General features: G+C 48.0%; 1 protein-coding gene across 1 annotated transcript in view; it reads right to left on the bottom strand.

The window, feature by feature from the left end:
* Positions 1-12,344, bottom strand: part of LOC132008310 (uncharacterized) — a 31,932-nt gene extending 19,588 nt beyond the window's left edge. The window contains 3 exon segments of the mRNA XM_059386851.1: positions 9,810-9,813; positions 11,862-12,232; positions 12,292-12,344. Coding sequence (XP_059242834.1) covers positions 9,810-9,813; positions 11,862-12,232; positions 12,292-12,344 — 428 coding nt within the window.
* Positions 12,345-14,965: the final 2,621 nt, after the last annotated feature.

The following is a 14,965-nucleotide window of genomic DNA, read 5'->3' as shown; positions in this document are numbered from 1 at the left end:
CCCTGCTGCTCCCAGTCCAGCTGCTGCGTCCCCATTTGCTGCCAGTGCAAGATCTGAGGCTATGTCCATGGACCTCAAGTGGCCCCCACAGATCTGGGATCTCTAGGAAATGACCAGCTCTTCATACCAAAGCCACTAATTGCAGATCTAAATCCATCTTTTCCAGAATTGGCAGCCCAAATCTCCAGTCCCAGTGGGGTTGCTCCCCAGATAATGAAAGAGAAGTGCATCTAGTCTTACCTTTTGTCCTACTCTAAATCCCCTGCCTCATTTGCCTTGGAGAAAAGTACTTTCCTCCCCCCTCAACAATTACAGTCCCCTCAAGACAGATCCACAGAGTCATTACCCTCTGCGCCACACGTGGGACTTGGCTGAGCCTGGAAATACCACCAGGTCAGTGGCTGGAGTCCAGGCTTGGGAGGTACGCCCTGTTCTCCCCTGCCCCACACGTCACCGGGCTCAGCTATGCACCTCCTTCTGACTCCCCTGTGCTTCTTTCACCTAGGAAGGTCCAGAGTGGACCTTGTGACCTCACTAAATAAACACATTTCTAGCTCAAGCACTCTCTGTCTCCATGATGCCTCTTTAATAGATATTCCAGTGACAAATTAAACACCTGCGCGTCGCCGATGAGAGTAGAAACAGGTGCAATTATTTTTTCTGAAGACGACTTGGCAATATTTACACCAATTTCACTATTGCTAGTATTATTTTACTTGCTTTGGGAACATTATTCAATGTAATTATCAAAGAGAATGAAATGCAAAATGTAACAATTGAAAAGAAAAAGCAAAATGATCATTATTTACAGATGGTTCCATTGTACAACTGGAAAAAAATAAAAACAAGTCAAATGAATAATACTCAAAATGGAAGTATTTGGATAGAGGGCCAGGCGTGTAATTAACATGTGATATTAATGTCTCTCTATTCGCATATAACAGACAGAAATATGATAAAAGGAAGCCCACCCTCTACATAGGAGGCTTGTAAGAAACACTTTTAAAAGAAAAGCTGCACTTCTGGTGCTAAAAACTGAAACTGTCCAGATGGCCACTAATAGCAGGAAAGAATGTTTATTTGTGACATAGTCACTCAGTGAGCCACTTCATGTCAATGAGAACCCTACAGACACAGTGTTGAGAAAAGGAAGCCAGACAGGGGCACCTGGGGCTCAATTGGTTAAATGTCTGCCTTCGGCTCAGGTCATGATCCCAGGGTCCTGGGGTTGAGCTCTGGATCGAGCTCCCTGCTCTGCGGGGAGTCTGCTTCTCCCTCTGCCCCACCACTCACACTCACTCACTCTCTCCCTCATATATAAAATGTTAAAAACAAGAAGAAGCCAGACAAAGGGATATATATTTTATGACTACTTCTATATGAAGCACACATGCGAAAACAACAACAAAAAACGCTTATCTATTTCACCAAAGGTCAGGATAGGGGTCCCTTTAGTGGGAAAGTGGCTGGGAGGGCGACACAGAGCGTTTCTATGGTCTGGTGATGAGCTATTTCTAAATCTGAGTACTGGTCACATGTGTATCCCATTGGTGGAAATTCAGCATGCTGCCTTACGTTCATTTTTCTCCATGAATTTGTATTTCAGTAAAATTTTTCATGAAAGTCTTTAAAAATCTATGTGAAGAAAGGTGGAATATACTGAGACACAAACAAAAGAATAGATAATTCTTATTTTAATAGGAAGTTTTAATATTTTAATCAAGTCAATTCTCCCTAAATTAATCTAGACATTTGATCTGAATAAATATACCAAGAAAGTATTTTAAGTAGCTTTGCTGGTTGTAACATTTATACAGAAAACAATAGCCATGAAAATGCTAAAAAGGAAGTGGGCCAGATATCAAAACTTACTACAGAGTATGATAATTCAAACAACCTAACATAAACACATGAAAATCCAGTAGATAAATATAAAAGAAAAGAGATACCAGAAACAGAACCAAACATGCATGAAATACCTACATGAAAAAGATAGCATTTTAAATTCATAAGAAAAAATATTGTTCCATATATGGTGTTAAAACAATTATGTAGGATCTAAGAAAATTAAAATTGGGTGATTACCTCACCTCTTAATCCAAAAATAAATTCCATACAGAGTATGGGATAAAGACATAAACAGAAGTAGAAATAAAAATAAAAATAATTAAAAGTAAATAGGAATTTTTTAAGTAACATTATAAGAGAATAGTTCTTTCTAAGCATGACACAAAATTCAGCTGTCCACTAAAGAAATGAGTGATAAAAGTTGGTATAAAAGAAAAATAAACGAAAATACCTGCATGGAAAAAGGAAAAATTTCTAACAATGTCAACAGATAATTAACAAAGAACAATCTGATGTCTGAGGTGCTGGCATCTGTCTTGTCTGACACACAGAACTGACTAGAATAGTGGCTTTGTTTAGAAGCCACTCAAAAAAAAAAAAAAAAAAGCCACTGCAAGCATACACGATCACATGACACATTAAAGCCACAGTTCCAGAGCAGATGCCAGGGGGTTCCAAAGATTACAGGCTTCTGAGAAACAGGGACAAAATGTTTAGAGATTTTGGGATGACTGAGAGCACACACACACAAACTCCAAGAAGACACACATCCTCAGAAAAGGTTTGAGAGGTTCCAGAACCTCTAGCTAGGCTAATCAGTGAATGTCACCCACTGTACAAAGCCAGTCAGTAAGACTGGGAGGGGCCGTTGTTTATTTAAATAACGAAGTCTCAATGACAACAATAAAAATGCAAATCATACAAAGAAACAGGGATACATGGGACAACCAAATGAATAAAATAAAACTCTAGAAACCAACCAACCCTAAAGAAATAAAGATCTATGAGCTGTCTGACAAAGAGTTTAAAATAAATGTCATAAAGAGGCTCAATGAGCTAAAAGAATGACAACTGAATGAAATCAGGAAAATAATGCAAGCACAAAATGAGAATATCAACAAAGAGAAAAAACATTTTTCAAAAAAAATAGAACAGAAATACTAGAGCTGAAAAATACAATAATGGAACTGAAAACATTTACTAGAGGGATTAAATGGAAAACTTGTGAGTTTGAAGACAGGTTGTTGAAATCAAATCCGAAAAGCATGAAGAAAAGTGAAGAGAGCCTACGGATGTGTGGGTTGTCATGAAGGAGACCGATATATGCATTGTGGGAGTCCCAACAGACGCTGCAGAAGACAAAGAGGCAGAGAGTTTATTTGAAGAAATAATGGACAAAAACTTCTAATCTGAGGAAATAAATGGATGTATAAATTCAAGAAGCTCAAAGAACTCCGGTCATATTAAATCCAAAAAGATCCACATTGAGATACATTACAAACTGTCATGTGCAATTTTTCCCTTAGAACATATTTCTTGAAGGCTATTTGCTAGGCAAATGGGTATATTCATTAAGTGCAGATAAATATATATTTTGAATTGCTGATTTGTTTTTGATAAGCAGTAACCCCACATAGTAAATATAACACACTCTATTGCAGCTGTGCAACTTATCACAAATTTAATGTCTTAAAATGACACCAATTTATTATCTTACAGTTCTGGGGATTGGAAGACTCACCAGGTCTAAATAAAGGAGTCAGCAAGTCTCAGTCTCCCCTGGAGGCTCAAGGGAAGAATCCATTTCCTTGCCTTTTCTAGTTCCTAGGAATCGCCTGTGTTCCTTGGCTCATCCCCAACCCCTTCCATCTTTAAAGCACATCACTCCAGTCTCCAGTTTTGTGGTTATGTCTCCTTCTCTGGCTCTCAAAGGACCTTCATATAAAGATTCCCTCTCACAAAGACCTTGGTGATTCCACTGGGTATGCCAGGATTATCCAGCATAATCTCCCATCTCAAGACTGTTAATCACATCTGCACAGTCTCCTTTACCATGTGAGGTAACATATTCATAAGTCCCAGGGATTAGGACATCCTTGGGGGACTGGAATCCAAACCACCCAGGACATAGGATTTGCCCTGGGAATGGATTAGGAGTGAAGGGAAAGGAACATAAGAATAAGCACTGCTAAAGATGAGTTTATAATACATAAAAATTAAAAAATAAACTTTCATGAGCTATCATGAGCTATCAATATTTTCATGAGCTATCAGTATTTACAATAAACAGAAGGATCAAGAACCTAAACTTATAAATTAGAAGAAAAAGAATATGAAAAAAATGCTATAAGCACATATATCTAAAACTATTAAAAATGTAAATAACTGCATTTGTATAGGAAGAATAAACTTTAAAAATAGATTTATAGGAGTGTTCATAGAGAATTACCAATATGAAATGCAATGTCACTAAAATTAAAAATCCAACATCCCAGTTAAACAGAAAAGTACATACAGATACAGGAGGGTCATAGGAAAGGAAATCAATTGGGATGCAGTATGGAAAAATATTTGAATATGAAAAGACCCTTAAGACACATGAAGACTAGAATGAAAATGTTCAATATATATCTTATGTGAATTTTGGAAGAAGTGTACAGAGACAGTAGATGAAATTCAATATTTGGACCCAATAATCATCCAAAATTAATAAAAGGATGAAGTTCATATTGGATCATTGCAAATCTAAAGCATGACAAATAAAAATATAAGTAAATCCAAACCTAGTCCCATCATAGCAAAACCTCAGAACACAACAGTAAGTAAAAAAAAATCTTAAAAGGTATCAGAGAAAAAAATTAACTTATAATTCAACTGACAACAAACTTCTCAATGAAAGGGCAAGGAAGTAAAAAAAAAGTCGGGAGGGTTCAAATACTAAGCAGGAAATTTTTAACCTAGAATTCTATACCCAGCTAAATTACCGGTCAATAATTAAGTATAAAATAAAGATACTTCCAGAAAATTCAGACTGATGGAACTTACCCACCAGCAGACCTTTGCAGTAGTAACTTACTATGAATGTAATTCAGGAAGAAGGAAATTAAACCGAGAGGCAAGGAACAGGTTACTAAAGGAAACCATCACATGAGAAGATATAAACCATGTTGGCTAACAAAAACAAACAGAACCTCTTACACGTTGGTGGGAATGCAAGCTGGTGCAGCCCCTGTGGAAAACAGTGTGGAGGTTCCTCAAAACGTTGAAAATAGAGCCACCCTATGATCCAGCAGTCACACTACTCGCTATTTAGTCAAAGGATACAAACATAGTGATTGGGGTCACATGCACCCCAATGTTTATGGCAGCAATGTCCACAATAGCCAAACCATGGGAAGATCCCAGACGTCCCCTGACAGATGAATGGATAAGTAAGATGCGAGATATATGTTACTCAGCCATCAAAAGAACGAGATCTTGCCATTTGTGTTGACACAGATGGAACTAGAGGGTATTACGCTAAGTGAAATAAGTCAGTCAGAGAAAAACAAATACTATATGATTTCACTCGTGTGTGGCATTTAAGAAACAAAACAAATGAACACAGGGAAAGGGAAGGAAAAATAAGATGAAAATTGAGAGGGAGGCAAACCATAAGAGACTCTTAACTCTAGGAAATAAACTCGGGGTTGCTGGAGGGGAGGGGGCGGGGGGAAGGGTAGCTGCGGGACAGGCATGAAGGAGGCACTAGACGGAATGAGTGCTGCGCGTTATATGCAACTGATAAATCACTACATTCTACCTCTGAAACTAGTTTTTAAGAAGTGAAAAATAAGGGGTGCCTGGGTGGCTCAGTGGGTTAAAGCCTCTGCCTTCGGCTCAGGTCATGATCCCAGGGTCCTGGGATCAAGCCCCACATCGGGCTCTCTGCTCCAAGGGGAGTCTGCTTCCTCCTCTCTCTGTCTGCCTCTCTTCCTACTACTTGTGATCTCTGTCTGTCAAATAAATAAATAAAATCTTTAAAAAAAATAAAAATAAAAATAAAAAAATTTTAAAAAAAGAAGTGAAAAATAAAAATCTTGCAAAATCAAAAAAGTGTACAAAAAGATTCTTCAGTGCGTAAGTGGGATCAATAAGCTTTAGACTCTACTTCAGACCTAGAATTGCTTTGCCTTTAGTAATGCTTTAACCTTCATTTATTCTCACTAAGTGGAGAAAGATCTGAAGTCGTACAGTCTCTGATTTTAGAATCCTGATTTCCTGTGGTTTTTAGAAAACTGGTACCCATGTACTGAGTCATCCGTGCATATGCCACACAGATTCTTCTGTGTTTGTGTAGAGTAGGGGTTGAGTGTCATGACTTCTCCCCGATCTTTGCTCTCAACTGACTACCTTCCATCCTATTTCACAGAGAAAACGGAACCCTCAGAAAGGACCGCCGTAGCTTCGTGACCCACATCTACTTCCCATAGCTCCTGTGCCGGTCACCTGGCCCACCTCCTGGGATAGGTCATGAACAGTCCCTGCTCCAGCCTAAGGCCAGCCCCAGCCCAACTTGTCCCTTCTAGTCCATTCAAGGCGTCTCTCCAAGACTCTTCCCCACGCACCTGCATCACCTAGGGAAGCACTCCGTCATTATCATCCATAAAATAACTTGACCTGGGAAAGTTCTGGAGGCGGGTGGTGGTGGTAATGGTACAGCACAAATGCACTTAATACTACTGACTGTTGGCTTGAAAACGGAGAAGATGGCAAATTCTAAGTTTTGTGTTTCATTGTTTTCACATTTAAAAAAACGGTGTTATTTTTCACATCTTAAACTCTTGAATCCACCTCTCTCTCAAACTATTGTCCTACTTCCCTACTCAACTTACCAGGACGGCCTTTGAAAGACTGAGGTTCACCGTCTCTTCTCTCCTCACTCCCACACTTCCTCTCGGGAAACGTCGTCTTAAAAGTCTACTTTATCTAACACTAAAGCAAAAATATACTCTGGTCTTTTGGGTTAATATCTTCCTTCTGTATATTTTCCTGTTTATTTTCAACATTCCTGTGCCATTACATTTTGTAACTGTTCTCTTAACAGATTTTTAAAACCCTGAAGATTTGTCTTGGACATGATGAGATCGATTCTTTTTCACTGGGATCGTGGATATGCCTGGCTGGGATTCTTCTCTCTTTGATGCGTCCCACTCACCACGTTTTTTCCTTGCCCTGCCTTTCTTTAATGTCCTCAATTGTATTAATCTAATTTCTCCTTCTTTCTTTCCACCCCCACTGAAAACTCCAGGATTTTTAAGAAAGTGTGTGATTTATTTCTGTTGATTCGGGTGTGGGTTTCAGTTGTGTGTCAGGAGAAATGTTTCTGGGTGATTAGAGACAAGAGGTCGAGCACCCACAGCATTGCCTTCCCAAACATGGGAGCCTGAGCGGTGAGAAAAGCTACTGCCAAAACCAGTTAGTGTAGAAACAGCTGCTGTCCTTGCCGAACATGTCCACACAGCCCTCACTGGGGCATGACCAGCCATGGACACAGGACAGGACCACCAGCACCGCTTTTTATAATGCCAAGTCTTGGTCATACGTCCCTGCCCTCAAGAATGGCAGGACAGGAGAGAGAAAATTGACCATTCTGCCTTTTATCCTGGAAGACAGCTTGGCCTCTGGATTTCCCGAATACAAGAGATGGTTCCAAAACATGCCAAATGGTGTTACAATATTCTTTTAGCCATTGCCTTTAAATATTAAAAGCGATTCCTGGTCAAAGGACAAATTCACGAGGCAGACACAACATTCTCAAACATGAATGCACCTACCAACACAGACTCAAAATACAGAAAACAAAAATGGGAGGATTATAGGAGAAATGGATACACCGACAAACGTCTCTTGGCAATTAGGAGAAAAATAAAATGTTATCAGTACAATTAGAGAAAATTCAAATCGTCCAACTAAAAGGATGTTTCCCCGGAGTATATATTGAACACAGCGCCCAACAGTGAGATAACACACATTCTGTTCTCAGAGACGAGGCGCATTCGTCAAAATTAACCGTATTACTGAACTGGACCCATTTTTGCACAAGCCCTTAAAAAGATGTCAAAATGCAAAAACCAACGGGATGAATTTGCCCAAAAGACCTTATAAGTGTCCCACCCCAAGAAATAAGGATGGGTACAAAACAAAGCGACACGACAGTCAACCAGATAGAAAGTACCTCTCCACCGTCCCAGCTCGAGCTCCACCGTCCCAGCTCTGAGCAGGTGGCAAGTGCCGGGCGTTGCTGCTGCAACAGACAGCCTTATAAGCTGTGTGAAATATCTCCACCAACTGGAAACCATTACCTGCGATTTTCTTCAACAAAGTGAAACCATATGAAAACAGTGCCAGCTGTTGGATAGCACGTGCTGTTGGTCAGAGAAGTTTGCACAGGCACCGGTCTGGGACTGCCAGCTGCCCTCAGAAACACGAGTACACATGCCGACACCGTGTCCATGCAGCTCACGGCCCCAGTCACCCCCAAACACAGCTGCCTCCGGACTCCCTGAAGGCACCCCCTTCCCATCCTGCTGAGGTCGTCCGTCCGTAACTGGCAGATACTGACCTCACATGCGACTGGCATTTTTTTTTTTTTTTGTAAAGAATCTAAAGGAAATGAAATTATCTGCCAGGGGCGCCTGGGTGGCTCACTGGGTTAAAGCCTCTGCCTTTGGCTCAGGTCATGATCTCAGGGTCCTGGGATCAAGCCCCGCATCGGGCTCTCTGCTTGGCAAGGAGCCTGCTTCCCCCTCTCTCTGCCTGCCTCTCTGCCTACTTGTGATCTCTGTCTGTCAAATAAATAAAATCTTAAAAAAAAAAAAGAAAGAAAGAAAGAAAGAAATGATCTTCCCAATTTAAGGCAGCTCCAGCCTTGCAACATGGATTCAATGGTTTAAGAATTCTGAAGTATATTTTCAAGAATTCACAAGAGAAGTCTGAACACAAACAGCATGCAAACGTTACTTTACTTGAGTACAAAAGTGTCTCCTGCACTGCAGTTTGGAAATACATTGTCAGACATTCCAGTTAAAAAGTGAGAACGCACTGGATCCTGGATAGAACATAAGCAAAGCAAACCTTCTACCGTCTTCACGTGTATTTGTTAAGGAACTGATGGAGACTTCACGACATTAACAGAAAGGGAAGGAAGCGTGATAAGGTCAGGTGTACATTACTCCGACCGGAGACACAGGCGACCGCAAAGTTCTCACGTCACACCATGAGCAGAATCCGGTAACAGGAGGTACGTTTCAAACAGAAGTACTCAAGGCTCATGAATTATTTGATCACCCCATTAAGATACAGTAGCGAAGCAGAAGTATTTTAGAAAAGATGTCAGCCTCCTGCTGATTTCACGTGAAAATGCTGAGCAGCCAGAGACGCCGTTGAGCGCGCCACAGGCCACCGCGAGCGGGATGTCACGGCAGCTGCGGACGGAAGGAGCTGATCGCAGGAGAACGTGAAGTCACGCGCAACACCGTGCGGAAATAGAAATGCCGGTGCCCGGAGGTTGGCCGCACGTGCGCGGACACCTTTGACGCCTAGTAATTGCCGCGACAGTACCACGAGGGCAAAGAAAACTTCGAGACCCAACAATCAAGAAAGAAACCGGGAGCATCAGAGCGACGAGAAACCCCTGAGATGTCTTTGTGCTCTCTCTCTGGAAAACAAAATCACGAGACTGTTGCCATAGGAAGGGCCACCAACAATACCTGGCCAAAACGCAGAGTGGAAGGAAGGAGCCTGGGTCCGGAGGGGCGTTCGGGCCATCAGTTCAATGAAATCACGTTACTTTCCTAGACTGGACTGTGTGGTCTTTGCCAGCTTCTTTAAATGTCTGGTCTGTTATGACGTCCATTATTATTATTGTTATTAAACTACAATAAATACACACCCTTCCTCCAAAATCAGAGGAAGCACACAGGTCTTCTTAAAGTCAAGAGTTTAGGCTTCAGATGAGGCCGGCGCTCCATCGGCCAGAACATTCTGCGGGACGTGTCCCCTACGGCCCGCCTGGGAAAGCTCGGGAGGATGACAGGGCACCGCGTCCCAGGAACCCCCGGATGGGCACCTTCCCCCTAAAGCCTTTGGACAAGGAATCCCCAAATCCCCCAGGATAAACACTTTTATTAAAAAATCCAATTAAACAAATAAAAGTCCGGTAAGTAAAATCCTAACACTCTAGATCATGTGCCGCCCAGAAACCATACCAAGCCTGGATACCTCAGAACAACTTTATGAAACATTCAAGGAACAGCCTCCTCTGCCCATGAACTGCTCGCGGGACGGAAGAACATGGCACGGTCTCCGGGTCTCTGCTGGGGCGCTTGGTGACTGGGCGGGGTCCGGCCAGAGGCCGATGCCTGACAGAGGCTCTTGCATGTAAACCCAAGACCCCACACGAGTCCGGGGGCTCGGGGGACCTGGTGCACCGACTCAAAGTTTTATTCCGTTTGCTTTCTTCCCCGTTTTTCCATATGTCGGAGGTGGGAGGCTTCCCCCACAGCCTCCTCAGCTGGGCCCATGATAAGCTCAGCAGAGCAGAAGGAGGGAGACCCGCCCTCCGCATAGAACGGAGACCTCATTGTGAGGTTCACCTAGAGAGACCCCCCACCGCCCCCACCTGCCCCGCTCCCACCCACACGGTCTCTGCTCCCCACCTATGGAGCCTAAAGCGGGTGCCGCCAGCCCACATACACCCCGAGCCCTTTCCCTGAGCCTTGGCACCACTCCTCCCCACACGGAACGCCTTCCCAAATGCTGTTTACCGGCCTCACCTCTCCAAGGGATTTTCTGTGGAGGGGAGCCTGGGGGGCTCAGGTCGTTGAGCATCTGACTCCTGGTTTTGCCTCGGGTCGTGATCTCAGGGTCAGGAGGTAGAGCCCGTGTCAGGCTCTGTGCTGAGCGTAGAGCCTGCTTGGGGTTCTCTCTCTCCCTCTCCCTCTGACCCTCCACCCCTGCACTCTCTCTCTCTGCCCCCCCAAAAGAATATTCTCTTGGCCAAACCCCCAAACACACACCCAGGAGTCCCCTCCCAGAAGCAGCCCCATCCACCGGGCGCACGAGGAACAAGAAGAAAGCCTTCACCTCCCCAACACCGACCCGGTGTGGCATCCGTAGGGGACTGACAGCTTCAGTGCGGGCACGTGGCAGCTCGCCACGTCCAGGACTGGTCTCTGTTAGCCTGCTGCTAAGCATTCACCCTTCTCAGGTGGGCCAGCCTGGGCCACAGCCCCCGCCTGCCAGTCTGAGGTCACTGGGAGCCACCCAGCAAGCGATCCTGGCCCGTGGCCATGCGGTCTCCCGCAGAATGCAGGAGCACTGGCCCCCTGCACTGCCCGGGCGCACAGGCAGCCTGCCCATCTCCTCTCCACAAGCCCCGGGGCTTCTCTCTCCAGCTGTCCTCCACGGCCGCCGCAGCTCAGAGCCCAGCTCTCCCCAGCACACCCCAGCTTTGGGGAGAACTCCACACAGGGCCCCCAGACCTTATCTGAGGTCCCACCGGGGACAGAGGGAGGGGGAGGAGGCTGCAACCCAGGCCCGACTGGGAAGAGGGTGTCCCTGTGGGGCACCTGTGATCTGGGACATTGCCAAACAACGTCGGAAAAATGTTCAGGCATCTTGAGCAAAAAAACAAACCTCTGCCCAAGACGGGACAGAATGAGCAGAACACCACCACGGCGGGTGAGAGCACCCGGCTTCTGGGGAGGAGGAAACACAAGGAACAAAGGGCCAGGGGAGGCAGTGACAACAGGAAATGGCCGTGTGTCCAGCACCTCAGCTGACCCTGGGCAGGTGTATAAAGGGCCCCGGCCCAGAAGGCCCCACACCTGAGCACTGTCCTCCGCACCTGCTCCTCTGACCTGCTCCACCCTCAACCCACCAGAACCATGGGCTGCTGTGGCTGTTCCGGGGGCTGTGGCTCCAGCTGTGGGGGCTGCGGCTCCGGCTGTGGGGGCTGTGGCTCCGGCTGCTGTGTGCCCGTGTGCTGCTGCAAGCCTATGTGCTGCTGTGTGCCAGCCTGTTCCTGCTCCAGCTGTGGCTCCTGCGGGGGCTCCAAGGGGGGCTGTGGCTCCTGTGGCTGCTCCCAGTCCAGCTGCTGCAAACCCTGTTGCTGCTCTTCAGGCTGTGGGTCATCCTGCTGCCAGTCCAGCTGCTGCAAACCCTGCTGTTCCCAGTCCAGCTGTTGCAAACCCTGTTGCTGCTCTTCGGGCTGTGGGTCATCCTGCTCCCAGTCCAGCTGCTGCAAGCCCTGCTGCTCCCAGTCCAGCTGCTGCGTCCCCGTCTGCTGCCAGTGCAAGATCTGATGGCACAGCCTGTCCAGGCTCCCGCTAACCTCCTCCAGCTGCAGCGTGCAGCGAGGCCCCCGGTCCCATCAGGCCCCGAAAGCTCTCGCCCTCTCACCCTCCTTCCTCCGAGTCCCCGTCTCCAGCACCGGAAGCTCCGTTCTGCGTCATGGGCCATGGCTCTCTGCTGCCCCCGAGAGAGTCTTACCCAGAGGAAGGCCATATTCTAATGCTGCCCCACAGTCCCACAAGAGGCAAGGGGCCCCTTCCAGGCGCTGACCCCATGCTCAGGCTTTACCAGTGATAGGTCAGCAACGTCCCCCCCTGGCCCCGCACTCTGGAGAAGCACGGTCTCATCACGTCTGAGCTGCTTCCTCCCACAGACAATGTACAGTCCAGAAAGGCTCCTTCCTTCCCAACATGTTGCCATATTTGTCTGTTAAAATACACCAAAATCCCCTTTCAATAAAGTCATCGTTCACCACGAAACAGCTTCGCTTCATTCGGTGTGACTTTTTCATTGTGGTCTCTTCACTGCGCACAGATGAACAAGAAAGGTCCCTGGCAATCGGCTTGGGGAATCGGCAGGTGCTCCAAGTGTCCTCCACCGCCCCGAGGGTCCTCCACCGAGGTTTTGGCATGGGGCATCTCAGGCTTGGTGAGGGGGCACAGAGGTCCAGGCTCCAGGTCAGGACATGGGGCTGGAGTCTTACACCGGTGACCGTCCAGCTGTGGGACCCCCCTCATGTGGCAGTGACCTTGGAGTGTTGGGGCCGGCAGCCTCTCCGTCCTGCTGCCCCGGCCCAGCGGAGGCTGGGAAGCACTCTCCAGGCTCCCTTGCAGCTCTGGCTGCAGACCCGATCAGGCTCAGCCCACCTGCCTTTGCCTTCTCATGATGTTTGGACAGAAAACAAGGCCGGAGTGCCAGGACTTCTGGGACCTTGTAAGGTGACATTCACAATATCCCCCGATCGATGGGCCTGGTGCTTGTCAAAGTGCAGGGCCTGGATCTGGATGCGGCGGGCAGCCGGTCCTCCAAACCACTGGCACTGCGGTAGTGGGACGGGGCGTCCCCAGAGACGTCCTGCCCTCATCCCGGCGCCTGGTGCACCTGCTTCGCGGCCAAGGGGGCCTCACGGTCCTCGTCAGCTGGCCCCAGAGAGATCGTCCTGGGTTACCCACTATGGGGTCCTGAAATGGGGCGGAGGCAGCAGCTGAGGCGGCGTGAGGGCTCCCCTGGCCACTGCTGGCTCGGGAGACGAGGCAGCGGTCATGACCAAGGAGAGCCGGCGGCTGCCAGAAGCCAGAAAAGACAAGGGGAAGCTGCTCTCCGGCGTGTCCACAAATAAACATGGCCCTCCAAGGCCTCGATGCTCACGTGAGGAGGCCCGCCGTGGACTCCGACCCAGGACCGGCGAGGTGGCCGTGCGTTACAGCAGCCCCGGGAGCCAACCCAGGTGCAGAACTGTCTGTTACCTGGGATGAAGCCCAGTCTTGGCGTCTTGGGGTCCCCGTGGCTCTGGCACCCCGGAATGAAATGTAAGTACGGGGTGTGCGTCCCCTTCTCTGAGCTACACCAGGTTTCCTCCTGGAGTGGCAAGACCCCGAATCTCGTGCCTGTTTGACTCGATCTCGCGACGCCCACAGAGTCCCCAGAGGGCCGGCGCTTGGCCAGGGGTCCCTTGACCCAAGGGCAGACACGGGTTGCGCCAGCCGTGCCTCTGACCGCATGCCTGTCCCTCGGAGACGGCAGCGGGCCGAGCCACTCGTACCCACGTCCCTGCACGGCCCCCCGGAGCGAACACAGCCACGACATTTCATACCAGCGAACTCTCGCTTTAAGAAATGCAGAAAGAAGCTCTCAGGCGGGAGAAAAACAATCCCATAAAAACACGGATGTGCGGGAAGGAACAGAGAGCCCGAGCCCAGGAACATACGGTGAGGGCTCGTCAGAGACGGAGTCATGTTCCCAAACTTTCATGCACTGAAGCCCAGCGCCCCGTGTGAGGGACGGTGCATCTGCGGAGGGGACTGTGAAGGGGCAGCCTGTCTGCGGAGGTCACTACAGTTGAGTAAAGCCATAAGGGCAAGCCCCAGACCTAATAGGACTGGGGTCCTTATGGAACAGGAGGAGACAGCAGATCTCCCCCGCTCTGTGCACAAGGGAAAGCCGTGTGTGGACACAGCGGGCCAGGGGCCGGCGGCAAGTCGGAAAGAGAGGCCTCACCTGAAACCAAGCTTCCTCTGGGGCGTCCGGCCTCCGGGGTGGTGAGGGGTGAATGTCTGTTCTGAAGCCCCGGCGCGGCGCTCTGCTCTGGCAGCCCCAGCACAGACGGTGACGGATAGGGAGACGGCGGCTCAGGGTCTACACTCGGTCCGAGGGAGCCAGCAGGACGCAGTGGGGCTGATACACCCTCGGGCCCCGGGACAGGAGCAAAGCACCAAGCGTGAAGGCAGGCTGTGTGTGTCAAGGAAGGGACAGGAAATAAGTGCCCAGACACAAAAGGAAATTCAAAATAATCTACAGATTCAGTATTCTAACCAGGAAGTAGATTAGCACCAGCACCGGGTGAAAGGTCAACATAAAATTGATCTCCCTTATACGCCAACAACACTTAGCAGAGCACGTCACCCAGACGGCTGCGGGCACGCGACAAAATGCTCCACATCCCAGGGCATCACGGAGAACGCATGGAAACCGCAACGAGATTCCCCGTGGCGCCTGTCGGAACGGCCGAGCGAGTCGGGAAACGCCAGGCGTCGGCGAGGACGCGGACAAAGGGGAGCCTCGT

This window comes from Mustela nigripes, chromosome 1 (assembly GCF_022355385.1).
Source record: "Mustela nigripes isolate SB6536 chromosome 1, MUSNIG.SB6536, whole genome shotgun sequence".
NCBI lineage: Eukaryota > Metazoa > Chordata > Mammalia > Carnivora > Mustelidae > Mustela > Mustela nigripes.
Note: the sequence above shows the minus strand (reverse complement) of the source record. Positions and strands in the feature narration are given on the sequence as shown.